This window comes from Alligator sinensis, unplaced genomic scaffold (assembly GCF_000455745.1).
Source record: "Alligator sinensis unplaced genomic scaffold, ASM45574v1 scaffold569_1, whole genome shotgun sequence".
Lineage (NCBI taxonomy): Eukaryota > Metazoa > Chordata > Crocodylia > Alligatoridae > Alligator > Alligator sinensis.
The window spans coordinates 1711546-1736521 of record NW_005841914.1 but is presented as its reverse complement, the minus strand read 5'-3'; the positions used below and the strand labels follow the sequence as shown (position 1 = coordinate 1736521).

Genomic DNA, 24976 nt, shown 5'->3' with positions numbered 1-24976 from the left:
TGGATGCTTTACCCCAAAGTTTGGTGTTGTCGGCAAATTTGGCCAGTCCACTTCTGATACCAATGTCTACATCATTGATGAAGATGTTGAACAATATGGGTCCAAGGACAGAGCCTTGAGGGATCCCACTGGTCACAGGGCACCACGACAATTGACTTCTGCCAACCACCACCCTCTGGGTCCCACCATGGAGCCAATTCCCCAGCCAGCGGATCATGGTGAAGCCGAGGCTGCAGTTGGCCAGTTTTGCTAAGAGTTGATCATGGGATACCAGATGGGAGGCTTTTTTAAAGTCAAGATATATTACCTCAATCTCCTCTCCCTTGTCCAGGTGATAGCTCACCTGGTCGTAGAAGGAAATGAGATTGGTCAAGCAAGACCTACCCGCGACAAACCCGTGCTGGCTATCCCTCAGGATGTTGCCATCGGCCAGTCTGTTAAGAATGGTCTCTTTGATAATTTTTTCTAGGACCTTCCCCGGGATAGAGGTCAGGATGATGGACCTGTAGTTTGCCGGATCCACTTTCCTCCCTTTCTTGAAGATAGGCACCACATTGGCCTTCTTCCAGTCTTTGGGCACTACACCAGAGCGCCAGGAGCTCTCAAAGATCTGTGCCAGGGGCTGGGCTATGATGCTTGCCAGTTGGATGCGTGGGCTCGATGGGTGACGCTGGGCTAGTCTGCATGCTGGATTGGGCACACGGACCTCTTCCCCTTTCCCTTTACTCTCCCCTTCCCCTGATCTAGCCTGGCTGCTCTGGCCAGTCTGGGACCCACACTGCATGTGGTGTGTTAACAAGCCTGAGGACTGGCCCCATGCCACGGGCATGTGCTATACACTGTGTGGGTCTGATCAGACCCAGGGACAGCAACAGGGGCCAGATGGCAGGGCTCTCTTGGCTAGATCCAGCCCATGGCCGTAATTTTGGCACCCCTGGGCTATGCCGTTCCGCAGATCTCTCAAATCTCTACTGTGATCCAAGAGCAAACTTTAAATCACTGTAGGCAGAGATGTGGATTGTTTGGATAATGTAATAACCTTTGTCTCTGCCCAGGCAAACCAGTTAGATCCCCGTACCCTCCAGTTTTTGCTTTTCCTAGCCACCAAAAATACTTCTTGTGGGGGTGTTGTCACGGCAAGAGAATGCCCAATTCTCCCGCTAGCCCCAGGGCTCCTGTTGCCTGCTGCTGCAAGTGGGTTGTGCACACACAGCTATTACTGACATGAGGTGGGTTTCCAGGAATTGCAAAGTAGCTCCCTTCCTACTCAGCATGCCGATCATGTACAGCATGAGGTACAAAATCATGGCTCCCGATGCTAGGGTTGCTGGGAACACAGACTGATTTCACGTACAGTTTCTCAAGGGCGGAGATACTTGAGACTCAACAAGCCTGTGAGAGTCCAGCCTGGGAACAGCTGGGCTGCACGTGGGGTACCATTCAGGGCTCCAGGGACATTGCTTTCCATCAGCGCAAGCTGGGGGAAGTTCATGCACGGCAGTGCAGACAGCTTTTAAGAGAGCGGCAATAAGGTCACAGCCAGCCTGCGAGTCAGTGGTCATGGACTGAAATTCAGTTCAATGCAGAATCAGGCCCTGGCCTGAGCAACAGGCTTGGAAGTGGCAAAGTGGGGTACACAAAAGAGGAACACCCAGAAAGCAGGGCTTGGTTTTGAAAGTGTGAGACTGGGAGGCAGATTTCCAGGGGGCATAGGGGCAAAACTGCACACCTAATGTGAGCAATGGAGAGGCCCTTCAGTTGACCATTGCTTAGGCAATTGCACCTTTAAGTGAGGCCTGCAGTTGTGCTCACATCTGCATGCCCCCGGGTAGAAATCTGGGCCTCTCTCTGTCGCTCCAAGCCTCAGTTTCTCTATTTGGAAAAGTGGGGAATAATGATAACTACACCTCCCAGGGTCTATAATAACGTATTGTTCACGAGATGCTGCAACAGCCTCAGATGGAAAAGATTAAGTTGCAAGACATTTCCAGCAACATTTTGCAGGGGTTCTGATTTCTTCCCCTGGCTGGTCCCAGCAGTAACCTAACATTTATAATATGGCTTTGCTACTTGTTTTATCCCGTTCAGTGTCAGATTTCTTCCATTCTTCACTTTCCACAGTATTGTGGTGTGTGTGCACATGTCCAAGACTCTCAGTTAAGCAGGGGAATGTCAAGCCAAGCTAGGGTTATTTTTCTACCATGATGTAAAACACAGCCAACTTGCTTTCCTATGTTGATCCCTTCCTGCCTAAGCTGTTTAGTGTTATTATACTGCTTAATGCTAAGGCTTATTAATATAACACCGATTACAATATACAACGTTGCTTCCCTATAGTACCTGTCACTTGAGATCTCCGAGAGCTTTGCAAACATGAATTAATCACTTAAGTCTCACAACACCCCTGTAAAGCACATGCCTATCCTCTCACTGATGGGGAAGTCAAGACTCAGAGCTGGCTTATGTCACCAAAGTTACATGAGTTAGTGACAGCCTCATCAGTCCTGCCTCCCTGCTCTCTCATCCAACCAATAGACATGCGCCTTCCCACAGTTTCACACCTGCCACTTCATCCTGTCAACACAGACAAGTCACAGGCAAGTTGTGACTAATGCTAATTAATAGCTGCTTCTGTCTCCATGAGGTCCCACTGAGTTACAAGGCACTCTGATACATCAGGAAAGAATGGGTTCTTCTTTCCTATCCTTCGCCGCATTTGTCCATCGTCATCCTCAGCTTGCACTGTGGAAGTATCCCAATCAGATCAGAGGCCCAATGTGCAAGGGGAGGTACAAACACATAGAAAGACAATACTGTATAGCACCACAAAGGACCGTGGTGAAGTTGGACTGGCCTGCTGTTCCACAAAAAGACATTGTGGCAGGGCACTTATGTGCCTGCTCCTAGAAGAGCAGAAACTGGCTGGGGAGAGCCCAAAGAGCCAGCCAGGAGCCCAGGTGCAGGTTGCCGTGGCAACTAGCTAATGAGGCAATTAGCCTGCACCTGCACCTGGTCAGCTGGCCAGAGGGGCAGGGCCCTGGGCCCATATAAACCCCAGGACGGGGACTAGAGAGCTCAGTTGTTTGCTGGTGTCCAAGGGGGAAGGAGCCTTCCTAGAGTAAGTGAAGGGAAGAGGTCTGACTAAGTGTTGCTCCTAGTAATGCAAAGGGGGCAGAGCGCACTTTCTGCAGTTTGTGTAATGATATAGCTCAGGGGCTTATGTTTGGCTGTTGTTTAATAAGACTGGTGGTTTGGGTAAGGAGGCCTTGTTGGGGACCCATTGCAGTGTGGAGACCCTGGTGCTGGAGAGGGTGCAGCATTTTGGGGGGGGCACAGACCCCGGTGCTGGAGAGGGTGCAGCATTTTTTGGGGGGGGTACAGACCCTGGTGCTGGAGAGCCCAGTCGCCAGTGAAGCACAGACATAAGGGGGCCAAATTACAGCAAGGCCTAGACTGGACAATGTTGATGCCATCTGTGAGGCTTGGGGTGTAGTAAAGGGGCAGTTGGAGCCACGCATATAGCCCATAAGACTGGGTTGTCCCAGGGACATGTATTTTGAAATGAGACCCATGGGGTTCAGGGAAGTCCATCAGGACTGTGCCCAAGTAGGCTTAAAGGCAGCCTTCCTATATTATGAGTCCATCAAGATGTGGTGGGTGAGAATAGAGGGTGCCCATCAGGCTGATCTGGCAGTCAAGGGGTCTTAGGGGTAACATGGCCATCCTGTGATGGACATTGTGGGGTCTTAAGGGCAACATGGGGACCCCATCCTGTGATAGACATACTGGTGCTATCTGCAAATCAGCAACAGAGATAAAGAGCTGACTCAATTAACTTATATTTCTGGATGCTTTCTCTGCTCCCTGCACCAGTGAACTACTAGGAAGTCAGTGGTTTTGTTAGCTTTTCCTGTGGTCCACCAAGAGTGGTTGGAAGGAGCTGGATCTGGATCCCTGGTCCTGATGACACTAGCAGTGGAAGTGGCACTGGTATCTGCTTTGCAGACCTTCAGCCATTATGAAGGCCAAAAGCTTTGATTCAATTTCAGGACCACTGATTCATGTCAGATAATTAACATTGGCCTTTCAAGGATGAGGAAGGGATCTCTGACGCACGCAGAGTCACAGAAGAGGTTTCATTGGCTTGCACCAGGTATTCACATGATTATGACCCATCTTTGGGTTTATTAATGAATGGGAGAGTGGGTGCTGGGGTGCGGCGATCTTTAGGATTTCCTAGAAGGGCTGTGGATACTTTCAAGCTCTGGAGGCGCCTTTTTCCATGCCTCTTTCTCATGCTTTGCTACCAAAATGCTTCTGAAGCCATGTGGAATTGCACGATTTTGCAAGTTACAGCCAAGATGCCAGTTTAAATTTTTTAAAAAGGCTTGTTTTGCTAGGGGGAGTATCTTGATTTCTGTTAGGGAAGTCTCACCTACCTCGCCTTGGCCACCTTGCTACAGAGGTGGTGGGTGGAGAGTGTGAAGACAGATCTGCATTGTGATCTTCTTGAAAGAGCTACATCTTAGCCTGTTAACACACGAGCTGTATTCACTCTCATAAACCAAGCAGCTCTCTTCTCATTCATCCCTGGACTCCAGTTACTCCAAGCACAAAGACTTAAAAACCGATAAGCCAAAGTAGAGGTGGGCTGACATTCATCAAAAGTGTCTGTGGATATAGACTTGTGATGGAGCAATGATATGCTCCCACATTTATTTCTGATGGTGGTTAATAGACTGGCAGTTCAGAGGTGCTTGGGTGATATTTCAGAAGTAGCCACACTCTCTGCCAGTGGTTAAGCTCCAAGGCTTGCCAAATGAAAGAGAGCAATGCTTAGAGTAAGCTGTGATCGCACTTGCTCAGCTGCCCCAAGACAGCATGTGATACTCAGCCCTTGATAATATATTGACCATTTCAGCTTGTGTAATTTTTAATTGCTCTCATCCTGGGGCTTTTTTGCTCTGGCAGTCCCTACATCCTATTTGCTGCTGCTGGGCAAGTACAGCTCGGGCTGGAAAAACAGCAGTCAGCAACCCCCACTATCTGTGTGCACTCATTAAAGGAATATTGTATCACTGCCTATAGGCAGTGATACAAGTAAGGGATGGTATTGGGGTCCTTTTGCACAACTCTTTTAGTGCACCCCAGCCCTCATCTGTAGCACCTGCTGCTATTTGATCCCAGCACTGCCAAGCGCATCACTTGCAAGTCCAATGCTGGACTTGCCCAACCAGTCTGCTAATTGGACTTAATTTTCACCTGCCCTGGTGATTCCAGGTATCCCAGACCTGGGCTTCTGCACAGACCCATTGATGTGGGGAATTGCTGGCCTGCTGCAGAGCCTCTAAGCATCAGTCTCTGAGAACTGGGTATTATTTTTCACGGTGCAGCCAGCTGTCCACTAAACATCTACCGAAAACTACTCTGCTGATGGCAATGAAAATCTTCTCCTTGACTTTGATAGCGGTAGTTCAGTTCCTCTGAAACAAGGGCCCCACATCCCTTCTCTGTACAGTATTCAGAAGGGCCATGTTTCACACTGGCCAACTGCAGCTAAAGGTTTAGGTTATGGATTCGCTCCCTGCTCCTCTCATGATGGAAAGAGCTGAGGTCTGGAAAAGAGCATTAGGAAGCAAGAAAGGCTCACAGCCAGGAGGTGCCTAACACAGCCCAGAGCTACCTGCTGATTTGGACTCTGCTTTTTGGGTATCAGTAACACAATTCACTTCACTCCTGTCCTGGTTGCATGATTTTCCAGCCAGATGCTTGCAACCATGTGAATTTGTGACATCTGGGTCAGGTTCCAAGACCTTCTTGACAAGCCACAGAGACTGCCAACACCTGTTTATACCTGGGTGTTACTCAGAAGTGGCATGCATCACGGGGGTGGCTGGTGCCCAAGAGCAGTATGTAGCATCCACCCACTAGGACAGATTCTGATTTCTGCTGTGCCTGTGCCACTCCTTCAGTCTCCATGGTGTTCCTCCAGGTTGGTGTCACTGCAGATCAAAATCTTGTCTTTCATCAAGGGTGCCTTGGATGGCCTAGTCGCAGGTCCCTCCAGTGCCTTCAGTGACCCTAGCAAAGACTTTGCCCCAAGGTCTCTGTTACTCAAAAAGGGAGTTGGGGGCAATTTTTGAGTAAAATCTATTATTTCCCTTAGGATGAGGCTCTGACACCACAGCAGTGAGGGTAAGACAGTCGTTCTGGTTGAGGTCCTCAGTTTCCTTGCAGGACAGAAGGTCACCACCACCCTCCATGCTCTTCCCAAACCCTGTTGGGAAGGATCTGAACTGTCTGCCAAACTGGGCATGACGCATTACTACACTAGCTTTAGGATGGACCCAAACCAGATGTTTCCAAAGCTGGACTGGAGCCAAGCCCAGTAACTAGCCTCAGGGCAGTTTAGTCAGCACTACCTAACACAGCGAAACAAAAATGTTCTGCTGCAAATACCAAGGTCATGATCCGCATGTGGCAGGAAGACTTAGTGGGAGACTTCCCGTTGATGCCAGCAAGGTAGGAGCAGGCCCTGATGCTCTGGCTACTCAGGAAGGCTGGTGATGGGCCCAATGAAGCCGCGTTCTCAGAAGCACAGGGTGTTTTTGAAAGAAGATCCCCGTCATAAAGAGTTAAAGGCTTAAAATATTTTCCTAACTTAGCCTTTTCCTCCAGATAGATGATCTACTCAATCATCTGCTGTATGAAGCCATGTTAATAAAGATCTTTCTTGACAGGAGTGGGTTGGAACAGGAAATGGGCCCAAGAGAGCTCTTCATTAACATGGCTTCAGCTTATTACCAGCTCATTTGCAATGTGTTGGAATAGCAGGGATCCTAACGCGTTTATTTGGCCTTGATGCATGTAGACCCGAGGGGGACAATGGGGAGCTCCATGCAGTAGGAGGAGAGACGCCAGCTGCTCCTTCCAAAGGACGTTGCTTTCTGGCTTCTCAGAACTCAGTGCAGGGCTCTGGGCCGCTCGGTGTAAAGGCAACAGGCCCGAAGGACTTCACTGATGCAAGGAGGGCTAGCACCAGGGCCAAGAGGCAGTGGCAGAGCTATGTGAGGGCCACATACAGCAGATGATTGAGGTCCTTTGGTTTGCTTTTGCAGGCATCCAAGAGGAGCATTCGGGCAACATCTGGGTGTCCTGAATTCATTCTCTCTCGGCCTCCTTCCACATCACTCGCACAAGTCCTCCAGGCAGCCACTCCCTCTTCTAAACAAGACACAGCAGCTAAAAATATTACGAATCGCATGTTCATCCCTGCCTGCTCGATGCTGAGGTTTGGATACCAAGAGCCTGCACTGGCCTCTTGGCATCCCTTTGGCACCTCAGATAAAATGTGACAGCTGCTTAGCCTCAGTTCCCTGCACCAAACGTAAAGCTCAAGTCTCACACATGGCAAGTTTCCCTGGACAAGTTTGCATCATTTCATGTCCGGGTCCTGGGTCCACGGTCTCCTCCGTATACAGTCCAAATACACTGGATCTTTTTTAGGGAGTGATAAAGGTGGGTGTAAACCGAAGATGCTCCTCCTGCATCTCCCAGCCTGGTCCGCCTAGAAAGCCTGACATCTTAACCACCTTGTCACAAGAGCCTCAGTTTAATGCCTTCAGCTTACTGGCATCTGCTGTTTTCTTTGCTGCAGAAATAAACCTCTGCTTTCAGACAGCTATTCTATCTATACCCATCATAGATGAGAAGAAACCGAGTGGAAAAAATTAGTCCGGCTGGGACAGAAGAATGACGATGAATGAAGGCACGTGACTTCCAAGCGCAGAGCACAGAAATAGCAGGAAAAGACTGCCTGAGAGAAGCCCTTTAATTATTCTGTTTCTCAGCAAGGCTTTTGCCATTGGCACTGTCAAGCTGGCTGGCGTTCCTATTGGGTATCCATCTGTGCTACAAAAAAAGAGCTTGGCACCGCATTATTTAAGGAGGAAATAGCCTTCATTTTTGGAAGCAGTTTCAAAGGACTGGTGGCACGTCGGTTATGGTCAGAAACCCCTGTAGGGAGTGGAGGAGCTGTACTTAGCTTGTGAGTCACCAGGATTTTGTTTTCAGCCCGGTTGCAAGGGAGTCTTGATTTCCATTCTTATTTTAGAGTCGCTTTTGAAGAACTGCCCCGGTCAGAGGCTGAGAGAAGGGGCTCGGGGAAGCGACAGCCAGATCCTTGCTCCTGAAGCTGCTTGAATGGGTTGTTGTGTGTTTGTTGCCAAGGCACAGAAGATTGAACTCCTGTTGACCATGCATGGATGCAAATGCAGGCCTTCGGGATGTAGGAAAGAGGGCTGGAAGGGACCTGAAAAGGTCATCTAGTTCAGCCTCTTGCTCAAGGCAGGATCATGCCTGACTAACCCATCCCAGTCAAGTGTCTGTCGAATTTACTCTTGAAAATTTCTCTAGATAGCTTGTTTCAATGCTTGACCAGTTCAAGTTCCTCCTCATCTCCAACCTAAAGCCTCTCTGCTGCAGCTTGAGGCCATTGCTCCTACTTCTGTCCCATTGCTTTGCCTTACTGCAAAGCAAATTACTATAACTTTACCAGAGCTGAGTTAAAGGAATCCCTAAAATGCAGCAAGTACAGCCATGTGAATACTTCTCTGCCCTCACCAATACCCATTCTAGTGTCATCTGCTGATTACTTTCCTGCTAAACATGGTACAGGCAGGAGTCGATGAGACTGACAATAAAGTTGTGGGCTGGATTTGGATCTATTTTAGTGGCTATCCAAAATGACCATGGCTCATTTCCTTCTTCCCACACAGTATGGGCAACTGAGGCACCAGAGTCGTATTTGTAGAAAGCAAGGGTTGATATTATAGCATTATCCTAAGGGCGACCTTGCTCTTAAAAAGTCAGATTTAAAGGAGAAAGCTGACTTGCTATACTTGTATTCTTTGCTGGTGTCACCAAAAATTATACTTGGTTGCTGCGGGGTTTCAGATCACACCCTTGCTTCGCACAGGGTGTCTGACACCCAGGGGAGACCGTTCTGCCGGCAGAATCAAGTCCATTCCTGAAAGACCCCCTATACAGAAATAGGCTCTCCCAGGGAGCTGTCCTGATTAGATCCTGTGGGAATAGGACCCAAGCGTAAAGTCCTCCCCCGGTCAAGCTGAAAGCAGTGCAAGCTGAGGGGGCTCAGTCCATTGCAGGATCTGGCCCTGTGTCCGGAAACGGGCAGCCGCATAGATTAACTCTCTAGACCTGTGCAGGCTGCCTTGTCAGGAGACCCAGCCAGGAATTTCCTGAAAATACCAATTTATCAAAAGCAACATGTCAAGTGGAAAAATCTGATGAACTTCTAATGAAGGAGCCAGGTGTTTCCATCGGAGACTTACCTGGGTTCCTGCCATTTCACCTGAGAAGTCCTGCTTAAAAGGGACAAAAATCATAGCAGGGTCTACGTACAGCTCTAGGGGGACCATTGCATGGGCAGTCTCCGAGCTCGGGGACGCGGGAGTCCCTGCTGCAGAGCCCGGATGCTCTGGCTCAAGCTGGGGCCTGGCTCCCAGCTCTGAAGCAGGCGGCTCAGAAGCTCTCGACTCAGGGATTAGGCAGTCTATGAAAGCTGGGGTGGCACGAGGGTCTTCAGAAGTCAGGACAGCTAACTGCTTTATTTAGTTTAGGTGGGAACCCCCCCCCCCCCCCCCCCGGTTGAAGGAAAACATATCATGTGTGGGGCCGGGCCCCCCCCCCCCCCCCCCAAGGTTGAATGGAAACATCTCATTTCCTGAAGTGATAAATCTCTGCAATTTCCTTTCTGTGGGAAAGTTAATTTCTATTTTTTTTTGTTCCAAGCCAGAGTGAAATGACAGAATATCCCCTGGAAAGGAAATTGGGAGATTCAATCGGATCTAGTTGTCAGTCTCATCGACTCCTGCCTGTACCATGTATTTTCTCACCTCCAGAGTGCCTTTACGTACACTGCTGGAATTTGGCCCCCACACGGGTTTATACCCACAGCTCTCAAAAGCACTTTATGAAGGAAGGTGAATATTAGCACCGTTTTGCATAGGGGAAAACCGAGGCGCACAGCAGATTGTAATAGTCACAGAGACAGAACCCGCAGCTAGATGCTTTTCAGCTGGTTTGTCCAGTGGCGTAGACAGCTGAAATAAAGTTTGGAGACACATCCACACCTTCGGCTTTATAATGGAGTGGTTATTTTGGAGCTCACTCACTGTGGCCAAGGCCTCTCCAGCTTGATTAGACATGGACCCCAAGGTGCAAAATTCTAGATCCTAATTTCTCCACCTTTCCACTTCTGCAAGTTTAGCGGCGTTCAGATCCAGGATTTTCCTTTGGGCCGTTATAGGGATAGAGGCCAACTCTGTAAGTCAAGGTCTGGATCCAAATGCATGCTATCACTCCTATACTAACACAGGAAAACATTCCCCTCCCCGCACAGTGGGAACCATCAGGGCCCAGCTGCCTTCACCTAAACTGTGAGAGGCCCTTATATTTTCTCTATCCAGTATGGTTGAATGAAACCAGATTCCAGACTGTCTTCTCGAATACAGAAGAGCAATTAATAACTCAGGGCATTTCCTCTGTATTTGAAGTTTTGGCTTCTGCTGAGAAGTAGATTTGTTTTGGGGGAGTATCGTTTTCCGAGATGAAATCATTATGCGATCGGGGACCGAGCGTTCTCTGCACAAAGTACCGATGGAATTGCAACACCTCTTGCTGTTGCAGAGAGTGGGGCAAGTGACACTCTGATTTTAAGAAACCAGACAAAGAAAGGGAAGGCTAATGCTGGGCCAAATGCAGTCCTGGTGCCAGAGGATGCAGTGCTCTTCACTCCGATGAAGTTATTTGGCTTACAGTAAATTAGCTCATGGTTGGGAAGAATAGAGACAAGGCATAGAGGGTTTTTAAGTGCAAAGAGACAACGATAATGTCCAAGATTCCCTCCCACTTGTAAATAATATTGTAGGCTGAAGGGGATCCTAAGCTCGGTGAAGGGCTGTTACAGCGTTGCGCCACAATCCTCAAACTCGCAGCGAACGCATATTTAACAAGATGGTTATTTGCTGCTAAGTAAACAGACTAATTAATTCTTGGGGGGGAAATATGTTCTTTGAGGCTTAACAGCTATGAGGAAGATTGTTTATGGAAACCACAGTAATGGCAGACCGGAAAGCACCATATGCAATAGATAAAAAAAGAAAATTGGTTCATAAACAGCGATGCAAAAGATAAACACACAGCGTGGCTGTTCAGCCTCAGAAAATGGAAGTCAGGTCCTCAACTAGTCAAAGTTGGCTTAGCTGTAGAGACCTCTGAAGCTTTCTTCCTTCCCCAGGTAATGGATTGTGTCCCTTTACATTAAGTGAGAATCAGGCTCCAGAAGTCCTGGGTTCTTTTCCTGGCTCTGTAAAAATGTATACATATTTGGGTTGGAAGGGACCTCAGCAGATCATCGAGTCTGACCCCCTGCCCTGGGTAGGAAAGAGCGCTGGGGTCAGATGACCCCAGCCAGGTGCATGTCCAGCCTCCTCTTAAAGACCCCAAGGTAGGGGAAAATGCAGACTCCGTTGCAGTCGACATATTGGGGTCTATCACTGTCCAGGGTGATTATGTTGGGAGGATCATAGCTATATGAGGTGCAGAAGGCCATGAAGCTTGAAGGGCGAGTGAGCAGGTGGACTCAAAGAAAGGGATGGCATAGGATGAGAAAATGCTAGGTCAAATCCAACCCGAGTTGTAAGGTACCAAAAGTTATCGCTGCTTTTTGGGTCTTTCCTGACCTAGGTGAAGAGAAGGTGACAAGTCTTGCCCCATTCGGGGTAACTAGGGGAGACAGGTCTTGTTCACACTGCCGCATGCTCTCATGTCTAGACAGCGATTCCTTCAAGAGAGGGATGGTGGTCACCCTCTGGGTATATGCACAACACTTAACATGGCAGGACCTCCCTCCTCTCTGGGGTCTCCGCCGGCTGCTGTAATACAAACAGTAATCCCTTGCACAGCAGCTCTGCTGTCATCAGCACTAGTCCTCATTGCTGGCAGGCTGAATACAAAGGGGCCCGGTGATTAACGCCCATCCTTTGCTGTAGTCTTTCTGGAACAGGCAGAAGCCGCATGGGTGGGAAGCTTGTCGCAGCGCTGCCCACACTATCCCTGTTCTGGTGACAGGCAGAAAGAAGTCTCTGATCTCAGACCCTGGCACTCCAGTGCTTCTTGTCAGCATCCAAATCCCTCGAAATGGAAGGCAAGTGTTCCCAGAGGGCTGCCAGATGCCAGGGACTGAAGGGATTAGCCTTGGCTTTGATGCTGCAGAGCGTATTCTCTGTCTGTAGGTTTCTTTTTCTTGCCTTTAAGCCAGAGCTGCCTCAATGCTCTCTCAAGATCCTTGAGACTCCAAACCATTTCAGATCCAAAGTTTCAGGTCAACCCCAGTGAGGTGAAGATGGCACCAGGCATCATCCTAGATCCCACAGTCCCAACAGGATTGCCCAGCCTCTTTCATCTGGCATCCGAATGAGGGCAGAGGGGGTCTTGTGAGCTCCACCTCGAGGCTGCAATGAAACGGGGCATCTTGGCATGAGAGGAAGCAGGTGATTCAGACATCTTCCATAATGCATTTAATAGTCATGTAGTCATCACGTGACACCGCTTGTGAACACCAGCGTGCAGCACTTCTGTAATCTGGGAATAGTTGCAAGCTTCAGGGGGTGGTGGAGGGGCTTATATTGAAGGGCCCAAATTCACCAAGTGCCTTCAAAACATTTGTCTACCCACCACTACCTTTGTGAATCTCAAAATAATAATAATAATAAAAAATCAGACACTCTCTGAAATCCTGGGATGAAAGAAGCACGCTCCTTCCTCCCACCATGTTACCAACTATGGAGCAAAAGCCTCATATTGTATAGCCTACTTTAATATTGCAGGAGGAACCAAAAAACCCCAGTCCTAGATCAGGTCACCGTTGTGTTAGGTGCTGTATGGTTCTCCAAAAATAAAGTGACTCCTCCAAAGGCCTTCTCGCCCTGTGTACAATGGGGGTTCCTCTTTCCAAGCAGCTTTGAGACTTAATAAAGAGAGAGAGAGGTTTGCTTCTTTCTGCAAAGTGGGGTCTGATTACAACGGTGCTTGGCTGGCTCCAGTTAAGATCAGGAGAAGAGAGAGAGGAAAGAAGACGCTACTCGTTCTTTCTCACTGTCGTTGGCTAAGTCATAAGGACAAGATCTAAAGGCAGTTAGATCCAAAGGGGAGGTTTTGGCGCGCAGCTCCATTTGATTTCTCTGCGTGTCTTTTTTGTATTTAGTCCTCAGTCGTTCACAACTTCGATTTCCTTAACTATAAAATGAAGAAAATAGTACCCCAAGCTTATAGGCATCCTGAAATCTGTATCTGAAGCTGTCCAGTCCCCATCAGGATTCAGTCCAAAGGTCCAATCCTATCCCAAAGAGGCATTACTTGCTGGGAGAGATAAGTGTAATGGGCAGGGAGGAGGGTTCACAGTCACATGTTGTGTTGTGTCACCTGGCCATGGTTGTCATGTCATCACCACATGTTAAGTATGTGCTGTATGATGTCTGAATCATTTAGTTCCTCACATCCCAAGGGAGGCTTTGGTGGCTGCTCTCTCCTGAACCCTGCGGATTTTGGATTGAAAGTCCCCTTAAAAGCCAAGGGCTTAGCCAGCATGGTGTAGCTCAGCGCCTAGTTGTGGGAACCGAGTTTCCGACCCCCATCCCGCTTGGATTACGTGGAAGGACAGTAATAAATGGTGGCCGCTTTGTGACACTGCCAGATGGGGACCACGCTCACCCGCAGAAGGTATTATTGTTTCTCTCAAAATAATATTCGGGCTAAACAAGTCTCTACTACTTGCTGTAGATCTCTATCTGTTCTTTACATTTTATTATTATCAGCATGTGTAGACATGAGCGTTTGCCCTGAACCACCACTTCAGTGGCAAATTCTCTTCCTGAACTTCATGGGGCTTGGATCTGGTTTTGTACCTTGTGACTTTGGTCTTTTATTTTTTCATCCTTCATATTGCTGGGAACGAGACCCTGGGTAGCAGGTCATCCCTTTAGAAGACGGGGTAGAGATGCACCTTTTTAGACCAAATAAGATATATATAGCACAAACGTTTGTGAACCCAAGTTCACTTCATCAGATGCTGTGAAAGGATGAGCAGAAATCAGAGTATAAGAAGGAGAGAAATCTGAATACAAAAGACAAGGGAGAAGGAAGGTGGGGGTGGGGGAAGGGGGGAAATGTCATAATAAAGGCTAATCCAGGTAATAAAATAATAATCCATAGTCCCTGTTTAAACCACACTTAACCAAGTTCAGTTTGTGGATGATTTCTTGTTCCACAGTTTCCCATTTAATCTGGATTTTAAATATTTTTGCCTGAGAACAACAATGATGAGGTCAGTGATGCCTTTAGACAGCACAGACCTTTAGAGGATAGGTTTTATGGCTTGATCTACTGAAGCCGTTGGGATGTTTTTTCCTGTTTCCCTTTGTTTCGTGCATATCTCGTCCTTGGCTGTAATAGCGGTATAGGTTCTGCCCGATTCGAAGTTACATCCTTCCTCGTCACTCCTTTTCCCTGGCCCATGCTAGCTGCTGGAATTTTTAAAAGCCAGAGCCTAAGGTTTTTGTGAACCTCCTCTCTATCGAGCAAGCCATCAAGCTTCAGAAGCCCCATGCAATGGAATTGGAAATGCATGCATTTGGTAACCAAGGCTGCACAGGTTTTATTGTACCCCTTAAACAAACACCTGGAAATGACTGTCTAGAGGTGGGAAATACAACCTTATGCAGCTGTGAGCAAGGGACAGCTTCTGGGTTACTGTGCTTGAAGATAGACTCAGGTTTCCAAGAAAAGTGGATTAATCGTGAAGTGTCAATATGGTCTTGCCTTTTGCAGGACAGTGGATATTATTTAAATATTCAGCATGTTGTGAGAGACTGACAACCGTGGAATCCTACTAGCCTCTCTCTCGCTATCACAAGTGTCTGAGAAATGGAAAGAGCATGGGCTAGATCTGTCCTTCAGACATTCTGGTTTGCATGTGGTGTGATTGTACTCCTGGTGTGGTCCTCAGATTTTTTATGATGCTTAAATGATTCCCACTTTACATGAATATAAGTGAGATGGGAGTAGGGTCCATCAGAGGACTGCTGAAGACTGCACAAGCAGTCCTGGCAACATGGATAGAAGACACTACCGCTGTACTACCCACTTTCCAGCATCCTTTGTTAGCTTAGGAGGAAAATTCATTCCAGATGATCTAAGTTCCTCGAAATGGGCTTCTCTCAAAATGTGAGCTCTCCGCTTATACAGCAGTCTCTGTGTAGGAAACGAGATGTTGACTCCTGTCCCTATTCCCCCCCTTTCTGCTCTTTGCCTCTCACAAACCATTCAGCTTCCCTGGGCATCTGCTGCATTTAGGCAAACAGCTAATTCTTCCTTTTTGTTATTCTTACTACAGGGCAACCATAGATGAAGTGGAAACAGATGTGGTGGAGATAGAAGCAAAGCTTGACAAGGTAAGATGCAGCTGCTCAGGGGGCGGGAAGGGACTGAATTTAGGTGGACAAAGGATAAGTCTTTGGTTTGACAATAGGGCCCCACCGGCTTGTTCAGAGAGGGACTCTGCTTAGAAAGTCAGGAAACCACTGTGTAATCCACTGGCTTAGTACACATGATCACATCCTCCTTCTACTGGCTGCCCCTATCAGTGTAACTCGGTGATAGCCAAATTTAGCTGTTCTTTAGTGCAAGTGGACGGGGCTCTTCTTCTTAGCGTGGAAGCATGGCTGTGTAGCTGCTGTGCCAGACTGAACCCCTGGAGATTTCCGGCTGTTATTGACTTGCTGTATGATGTTGCGTGAGTCATTTTGCCCCTCTGCCCTCCTCCCTGTAGCCATCAAGGCAGGGACCATCTCTTGCTACGTATCTACTCGGTGATCTACCGCAATAGGCTCCTTCTTGTAGTCGAGGCCTCAAATAGAGCCACTCTTGTGGAAGGGTCCTTGTTTCAGTTTCCAATAGTAACTGCCATGTCTTTGTGTAGCAATGGTGGTTTGTGATTGTGATGGTCCAGGGAAAATGCAGGATGAGTTGAATGATCTCTTTTACCGGACCAAGCAATCATATAGTTGGGAGAAGATGTCAGATGAGCTTTTGGGCATCTTGGGTCAGGTTTGGTGCCAGAGATGGGATTCATTTGGGAATTGTTTTTTAATAGTATCTTATTGATTTTGTTTTCACTGTAGCAAATTCTTTAAGTCCACTTGCTGTATTAACAATCACCCCCCAAAATTTCCCTCTTTGAGAGGGCTTGTGTTGTCCAGTGTTTCAAGGCAAGGGCTATGATTCACAACTCCTGGTTGTGTTCTCCTCTCTCCTAACAGAGCCTGACATACACATGCCTCTCCACACCACCTTTTCTTCCATAAGGAAATTTAAGATACCTGCTTCATAGGTACTTTTATCAAGCTGAGCTTGATAATTGTGAATGCTTTGAGACTTGTGGGTGAAAAGCACTCCAGAAATGCTCATTAGTAGTATATTTGTATAAGTGAGGAAGTCTGTGTGGGTATATATACCACTATCCTGCGCTGGATATAATTATAAAGGAGCTAAACCTGAGTGTCTGGACTCCCAGGCTGCTATCTTAGCTCCAAGAGCCACCTCCCCCACTGGAAGCCTGGCTCTGAAGTTTGTTACCAATTTTCCCCCACTTTATGTGCACATGGCTTTGTAAATTAGGGTTGTGTTTATGTAACTCAGATTTGTAATGCACTAGTGTATAGCACTAGTATTACACTCCATGTGCACAATTGGTTTACTGGGCTGGACTGTGCCTACTATTTCTTTTCCTGGATGCTGGGACCAGCATTTGATATAGGAGCATAGTAAAAACACCTTCATGTACGTACGACAAAGAATTCCCTGGATGTAACAAATAGATGCAGAAAAAAACAAGTCTAGCCTGTGCCTCTTGACCCTGTCACTTGAAGATTTCCAGCTATCTATCCATCTGTGCTACTGCAGGACTTGATGAGGTCTCTGTCAGCAATTAGCAATGCAAAACCTTCCATCAGCAAAAAATATGGTTTGTAATATCCATGCATTTCGGAGTAGGGGGCAGGGAGAGAAGTGCTGAAAGAGGCTTGGATCTCAGTCAAGAGGCTTACTGATGGAAGGCTGTTTTCCCACCCTTCTCCCCTCAAATATCTGAGACACCAGCCAAGATGTTTCTGAATGAGAACAGACAGAAATGTGGTGGAGGAAGCTGAGAAACTATTGAATTCTTAGCAGAGACTGCATGCTGCTAGATGGAAAGGGAAATCCGGCACAGGACGGGGAAGGTGGCCTGGTTTAAGCCACAAGTTCTCAGAGGTCAGCAGCCTGTAGGAAATGAATGGGTGGTTTTAGTCTAAGTTATCAGGACCGGTGTCTTCATGTGTTAGTGAACCCCCAGAGAGGCCCAGACTAACCATTCGAGTTGGTTATTCAGAGACAGGATCAAAGCACATTAGCTGCCTAGCATGGGGAAAGCTTGTCTTAATGGAAGCACTACTGTCATGGCTGTGGATATGGGAATTTAGTTTCTTGGACTGCCCATCTGGAACCCTTCACCAGCACAAGATCAAGCCCAGAGCATTCACCAGGGGCTAAGTTAAACAGTTAAATACTCCATACATATTTTCGGCCAACTATGGGACAAGATCAGAAATAGATCCTACAAGCTTGGCATCGGGACAAATAGGGTTGACTTGGATCTGAAGGGTCATTGAACTTCAAAGCCATTTCACTTCACTTCTTTTTGGACTCACCTCTTGATTTCAGCAAGATTTGGTCCTTGTTACATAGCGCAGCACTCTCTGTCTAGATTTGCACATGCCCTTATGGTGTTTTATAGTCATTAATGGAGGTATCCTGAGGACGCACCTGTGTCTGCTCAAGTGTTTTGTCCTATTAACATCAGACATCTGCATCTGAATCAGGAACCGAACCTGCATTTCCTTACTCTAGTTCAGTGCTCAGCCTACAGTTGCAGTCTTCCTCTCAGGGAAAAATTATGGAATAAGGTACTAGTGTTCAGTGCAAACATGGGAGTCAGAATCTGGCTCTTAAGATTGAATATTGAACTCTCTGAACTTCCTGTGGTTTAGTGGGTTTTTCAGTTTTTAATTGCTTTCTCCAGTTAGAGGCAGAAGCAGTTATTTCTAATGCAGTTTAAATACAGCTGCTTCCTTTGCTCACATAGGCTGACCTCAAGTTAGCCTCCAGCTGTTGCAGACTGATTTCCTACCAGCGGTGCCCAAGCTTTCTAGTATTTCAGGAGTCTTTCCAAAGCGAGGGAATGCGATTTCAGAGTGTGCTCGGGTTGAGTGGCCCTCAGCTACTAGCAAGACAGCCTTGGCTGTGTATGTGTGCACACAAGGAGGTATTTTAGAAACCGCCACGTTGCAGAGAAAGCTGGATTTCCTTTCCAAAGGATCTGTCGAAAGCTCCTTGAGTCCGTCTGGGCTCCAGATGCAATAGAAGCTGGAGCAGTTTGTTTTCTGTCTTTGGTGTTGGATGGAGCAGTACGAGCCTGCTAGCCTGTTCTGCTAAAACTATGTGAACAACAGAACAAGAGAAGTACAAGAACTGGATTCAGAAGCTGTCTGTTGGAGATGGCTAGGGAGATCTGCTGTCACCTCAGGGGCTAAGGGGAGAATTGGTCAATAAATAAAGAAATACATCTCTCTCATTAGGATTAGACAAAAATGCCTTTATAACCATTATTCAAACATTTGAGACCCCCTACCCCAACAAACGAGTGACAATTTCTTAATTTCCGAAATGCTTGTCCACAGTCTTGACTTTTCACGTTGCCAGAAAGCCCTGAAATGCAGTAAAACATTCTGAATAACCCCAACTTTGTCACCCTGCTGATCTTCAAAAAGCATTTTGACAGACACCCACTTTGCTGAGGTCATCCGATCCCATCAGTCTTTCCTGCCTTAGTGCCGGGGGGCTGGACCCGATGATCTGTAAGGTCCCTTTCAGCCGCTAACATCTATGACACTAGGAAATGAATATTCCCCCCACTTTTTTGAGCAGCCCCAACTGTGCATGGTGGGAAAGTTGCTTTGGGCTGTGGTTCTAAAATGACAAAGAGAATCCATGAGTTCTTTTGATCTCTTTCCTGCTTTCCATCAGGAGCTTTGTCTGTGAGCAGAAAAGCAGTCCTAGGGTGAAAAGGTCTAAAACGTGCTTAGATGAATGCTGTAGTCAGCAAGCAGTTAGTCTAGGTATGCTCAGGGGCTCTGCAGTGCACGTGGGTGGCTCTTGGGGGCTGGACATGCTTCCTGTAACTGAATTAGGACAAATGGACCTCAAGGAGGGGGGTTCCCAGCAAGAAACAGCCTACAGAAGCTGGCTATTGTGGTTCAAAGCTTGCTTCTGAAGCAAGGAAGTGGCCTTGTTCTTGCTGTCGGACTGCATCCTAGGCTTCAACTGAATTATTACAGCACGCGCTGGTTCTAAGCAGGAACAGAAGTGGGTTTGGGGCACGTGGTTCCCCAGTATAACAAGTCACATACTTGTTTTTAAAGTTGCTGAACCCCAGCCTCCCTGGAGCAAGGCCCTTCTAAAGCCCACCAAGCAAAGGCTGTGCTAAGTCATACGCAGTGCAGACACAGCTTCCAAGAGTCCTTTCAGCCACTGTAGCACATGCATGTGACCAGGAAATCAAGTCCTAGCATCCTTCCAAATTGATACGAATCCCAGTGCCTGGTCGTAGGCACATTACGCAGCTTTAAAACCAGCTTCAATCCACTAACTCAGAGGTTTTGGTGCGACAGGACTGTAGAATCTCACCACCTCCACCCTTGTTCCTTTGCATGCTACGCATGAAGCCCCCAGCTGCCAGGTAACACTCAGGGCAAATCGCATGCATATCAGCTCTGACACATGGGCCTGGGGGCTGATTAGCTTCCAGAGTACAAGTTACCTGCCAACGCACAGCTGCAGCTACTCACCTTCCAGTCCAGTGCCAGGGTACATTTTGCTTCTTCACCATCAGGCACGTAATTGCATCCCAAGAGAGCGTTGCTGGGCAGGCTGGTTGGCCAGATCAAAAAACCCGCTCCTTCCAAAGCAAGGAAAGTCCCAAATCCTTAGGGGCTGTGCAACAGTTCAGACCTTTCCCTGGGTGTCGGGGGCTGTTTCCCACTGCTGCCAGGAATTGCAGTTCCCCTGCTAAGTCCACCTAAATTTTTGCAAAAAAAATTATTATTTTGCAATAATTTAGTTGGTCTAATAAAAGATATCCCATCTACCACGAGTTCTGATTCCTTTTGCCTCTAGACCAATACGGCTGCAACCTGGATACCTGCTAAGTCCTGCTCTTCAGATACAAGGTTTCTGTATTACATCTTCAGGCAGCTACATGACCTGCCCTGTGCTACAAGTACCAGCCAGGGGCACCCAGCGCACAGAGCAGCTTACCCAGCTTCCTGCAAGCCCTGTCCTGTCCTGAGCTGTCCTCGGATATCCCCAGTCAAGCTCTTCCCTGCACACAGCCATCCCAAGCAGGCACCAAGCCCTCAAACTTGCCCTAAGCAGGCCTTGCTGTGCCATGATGGCACGGCTCTGAGAAGCCAAGCAGGCACAGGTGGGAGCGGAGGTATAAGATGCTCTTAAGCGCCCCTCCTGGCTTGTGACAGCCTGGTTAGACTTCCCCATTACTAGTGGGGGGCTCCTTCCATGCCTGACAATGCAATAAGGAGCCTCCCCTTCCTTTCCTGAGCAGCTGCTGTGCATAGACCCTGCAATACCTCCTGTTCTCAGAGCAGGGCACCCCTCAGCTCTGCAGCCCTCCTCAGCCAAACATCTTGGCCATGGCACACGTGGGGCATGGTTCCAAGCTTCACTTTGCACTCGTGAGGGCCAGATCCTGACAGGGGGCAAATTGGTGTTGTCTCACTGTCCTTGTGCACCCCCAAGGACCTGTGCTGTCTGCAGTGGCAAGGGAGTCATTCAGAGAAGCAGCACATGCCCGCCTGTGGTGCCAAAGGGCAGGAATTGGCCAGGCAAACCTCAAAAAAGTGCTGCGTGTCGCTATGGCAGAAATGTCAGCAGACAATAGCCAAGTATTTTGGGTAGAAAATGGACATGGGGTCCTTAATGCAGGCGCTTAGTCAGTAGGAACCCCCAAATACCACTGCATTGAGCAACGAGAGCGCTAACTTGGTAGCACTGCCAGGCTGAGCCTTGAATCTGGGCCCAGACGTCCTCCCCTGCTCGTGCTACAGGCTTACTCACTGAAGGCATGTGAGTATTATGTTCTGTTCCCTGTTCGAACGTCTGCGCCTTTCTCGAAGACAGCAAAGAATGGGGCTTCAGTTTGAATTTTCAGGCTAAGAATAGTCCAGGCTAAAATTTGCAAGATGCTTCAGGGGTGGTTTTCTGGTGTCGATTTGACGTGGGGTTTTTATTTCTCTCCAGCGGGTGAGTCATGCACTTGGGGCAACTCATATCTACTGCTGCCAGTCAGCAGATCTGCTAATCTGCCTCAAGCTGTATTTGCTTTTAGCTACAGAAGAAGTCCTGGGTTCAAACCTTGCTCTCACCACAAGCAGCAAGCCTAACTCTGCAATCTTACTTGCAAGTCCACTTGTCTTACAAATGCTTTGGCCAACTCCGTATGACTGTCCCCGCTCACATTTCTCCCTCCCCTTCTCTCTGCAGCTGGTGAAGCTATGCAGTGGAATGATCGAGGCTGGGAAAGCCTACATCACCACCAACAAACACTTCGTCACTGGGGTCCGAGACCTGTCTCAACAATGCAAGAAGGATGAAATGATTTCAGTGAGTCTCTTTGGGGTATTGGGCAGCAAATTTGTTGAGAGATGGACAACGCACGAGACAATGGCATTAAAGACAGGAGGGGTATTTCTGGGAATTGGCTCTAATCTGAGTGAATGCAAATGTTTTCCAAGAGAGGCCAGCAGCCCCCATTGCTAGAGGGATGCTTTACAGCATGAAATGGTACCTTAGGCTGTTATCTATTAGGTTGGTACCTTTAAGCCTATACGTGCATATGTTTCCAGGGAACGGAGTGGCAGAATTGAGAAGCAAGACTTTGGTTATTTTTGCCCTGCTCACCTTTGCCAGTCTCGTTCCAAAGCCCTGAAAAGGGAAGACATAGGGGAAGGGGGCTCCCCGTGACTCAGCTTATCTTTCTGTGAAATGGGTTCACTTCCTGGAGGGGCCACTGGAAAGGAAATGGCTGTGAGGTTAAATTAATATTTGCAAAGTGCTCGGAGATCATTGCAGCAATATGATAACACTTTTCCCATCAAAAGTAGGGAAATCAAACCAACTCTCAGCCCCATTTGGGGTCATAAATCATATCAAAATCGCCCATAAATCCATGAGAGCCATTTCACTGCTGGCTCTTCAGATGCTATGTATGGTCTAGATATTCTGAATATCAAATCCTTGGGGGTGAAGTTTATGTCTGCTCAGATTTGCTTAAAACCTTTGCGTCATTTTAGTCCCACGCAGGGCAGATTCAGTGTCTGAAAAAAAATCCCCTGATTTTTCACCACTAAAACGTTTGCAAGGGGAACTGTGGTTTTAAGAAGCCAGAGTGCAGACAGGGGCCTTCGAAACTGGGTCGGCGAGCATTAGTTTTTTAGGAAACGTAGAACTGTCATGCAAAAGGAATAACCAGGGGGGTGCTGTGCTCAGCACTAAACTGGAAAGGGGAGGGGAGGAAGGGCAGCTGCTCCATTAACCGCCTGCTTGCTTCTTCTTTCACAGGAGTGCCTTGACAAATTTGGAGACAGCCTGCAGGAAATGATTAACTATCACATGGTAAGGCACCATTTTACTCTCAGTTCTTTGCACGCTAGGGGCGAGCCTGTAATGGTCTTACCTTGTTCTTTAGAGGCTACATGATGATCTGCTGGCGTTCGGTGAGGCAGCAGTGACAGCACGGAGAGGGTGGGTCTAGGAGAGTTTCCTTGAAAAGGTCCCATTTTCTGCTTTCTTGGCAGCAGATGTGAGAGAGAGGTTCTGGGAGGGGTTGCTGTCACTTCTAAGAGGTTCTTTTCTCCTTTCCTGGGAGGTGTCCAGTAGGCCAAGCTCTGCCTCCGTTAGTCAGTGGCATTACTGCATCTGCACAATGGCCAGCAGTCACGCACTGTGTGCATCAGTCAGTGCAGTGGGCTGCACGGGTACATCGATCTGTGGATGTATATCGGCTTGCGTGACTGCTGTGGTCCATGGGGGTTCACCAGAGGTGTTGCTCCGTGGCTTGTAGAGGACCGTATGAATGATGTTAGTGCGTGGGGTTGGGCGTGGGTCTTTGAGGGCAGGACTTGTCCTGATGTCTTCAGCCAAACACACAGGACTTTAATGCCCTGCGCGGTGATGTGAAGAAGATGCTTTCAGCACCTTTCCGGGTATCGGATGCTACAGCTTTGCTCTCCCCTCTCTCTTTGTTGTAAGGCTCCTTAGCTTCTATAGGAGGATGCATCCGAGGAAGCATCCGCTGTGTATTGCCCATTCCAGCCATCAAAGCGATGCACGGTCTGAGAACGGCTCAAGGCAGCTGCGGCCCTCTGTGGTGTCTGGGGCAGCAGGAAAGATGGTCACAGCCTTTGCAGCCAGCAGCACGTCAGGGAGCAGAGGGGAGAAGGCAGGGCACATTTCTCATCCTTGCTTGACGTTTCAAAGCTTTCACTGCAGACTTGCAGCCGTCAGAGGGTCAGGGTCATAAAACCAGTGTCGGGGGAAGAGCTAGAACATTCCTTCCCCAAATGGAAAGAGCAAACATACGTAGTCCTGTGGTGCAGATGAATCATTCTTCTTTTGTGATTGAACCGGAGGCATCTTGTGAGGCCAGGGCAGGAACAGATGGGGTCCTGAAGGACCCCCAGCCCTGATGCCCTTTACCTGGAATCCCTCACTTTCAGAACCCCTCGTGGATTCCAGATGGGGAGAGCAAGGCCAGGACCCACTGGTTTCCCATCAGGATGTAGCTCTTCCCCTGCCAGCAGAATGACTTGGAGAGTCACCTGGCTATTCCCAAAGCAGGATGGGCTTTGGAGCTTTGCACTGTGTTTGAGAGTCCATTTAAATGCAACCCCAAAGCGGGGACCCCAAAGGATAAAGCGGACTATATTAATGCTATCATAAGGTGGAAGGAAATGCCTAGGGACAGGCTGATCCCCTAACCACACTGAATCTCGGTACGAGAGCTCTTTTGTAGAGTTACCCTACTGTCTTCTACTGACCAGACACATGGGAAGAGTATTTATGACCCTTGCAAAGTATTTATGACCCTGGTTCTGAGCCAGCCCTACAATACTTTAAGCATGGAAGCTCATAATCGATTGAAATGTTTTAAACTGAAGAAAGCTTCAGGGTGCCAGTACTGGAGTGACCCAGTTTTATCCCACGATGCTCCTGTCACTATGTGTTAGGAAGAGGGTGATGTGTACTTTCAGGACTCAGGTTAACTGGATTGGGTGGAAGGCAAAGCAGCAATGAGTCCATTTTATTCTTTGGGAAGCAGGTTGGGAGAGTTAGTTCCTCATAGGACATGCCATGGGGAGGAGGTTAAAACACACGTGGGTTTGAAATGCATATGATGCAGAAAGCCAGTAGTGAGGGGCTGAAGAAAACCATCTGTGTGTGTGAGTGCATGTGAGAGAGAGAGAGGGTAAAAAGGGGTTGGGGAAGAGAAGGCTAAGCTCAGGTCTACACTTGGGAGCCTTTCCTGATACAGCTGCCTCACCCGGTACACTATCCAAACAAAGTGTTCCTAGTGTGGATGCAACTTATAATATGAAACTTGTGCTGTCATAACTCTGTCTACACTAAGGGATGAAGCCAGCACAGCCGTACAGATCACACATCAATCCACGTTACACCAATGACCAATATAGTTATGCTGGCTTCCATTTGTTGTGCAGACCTG

At 48.1% G+C, this 24976-nt stretch overlaps 1 protein-coding gene across 1 annotated transcript in view; it reads left to right on the top strand.

Annotated features, from left to right (window-relative positions):
- Window positions 1-1272: 1272 nt before the first annotated feature.
- ACAP3 (ArfGAP with coiled-coil, ankyrin repeat and PH domains 3) overlaps window positions 1273-24976 on the top strand; it is a 98944-nt gene continuing 75240 nt past the window's right edge. The window contains exons 1-5 of the mRNA XM_014517551.2: window positions 1273-1295; window positions 3059-3118; window positions 15476-15533; window positions 21736-21855; window positions 22813-22866. Of these exons, the coding sequence (XP_014373037.1) occupies window positions 1273-1295; window positions 3059-3118; window positions 15476-15533; window positions 21736-21855; window positions 22813-22866 (315 nt within the window). The remainder of the gene's footprint in view (window positions 1296-3058; window positions 3119-15475; window positions 15534-21735; window positions 21856-22812; window positions 22867-24976) is intronic.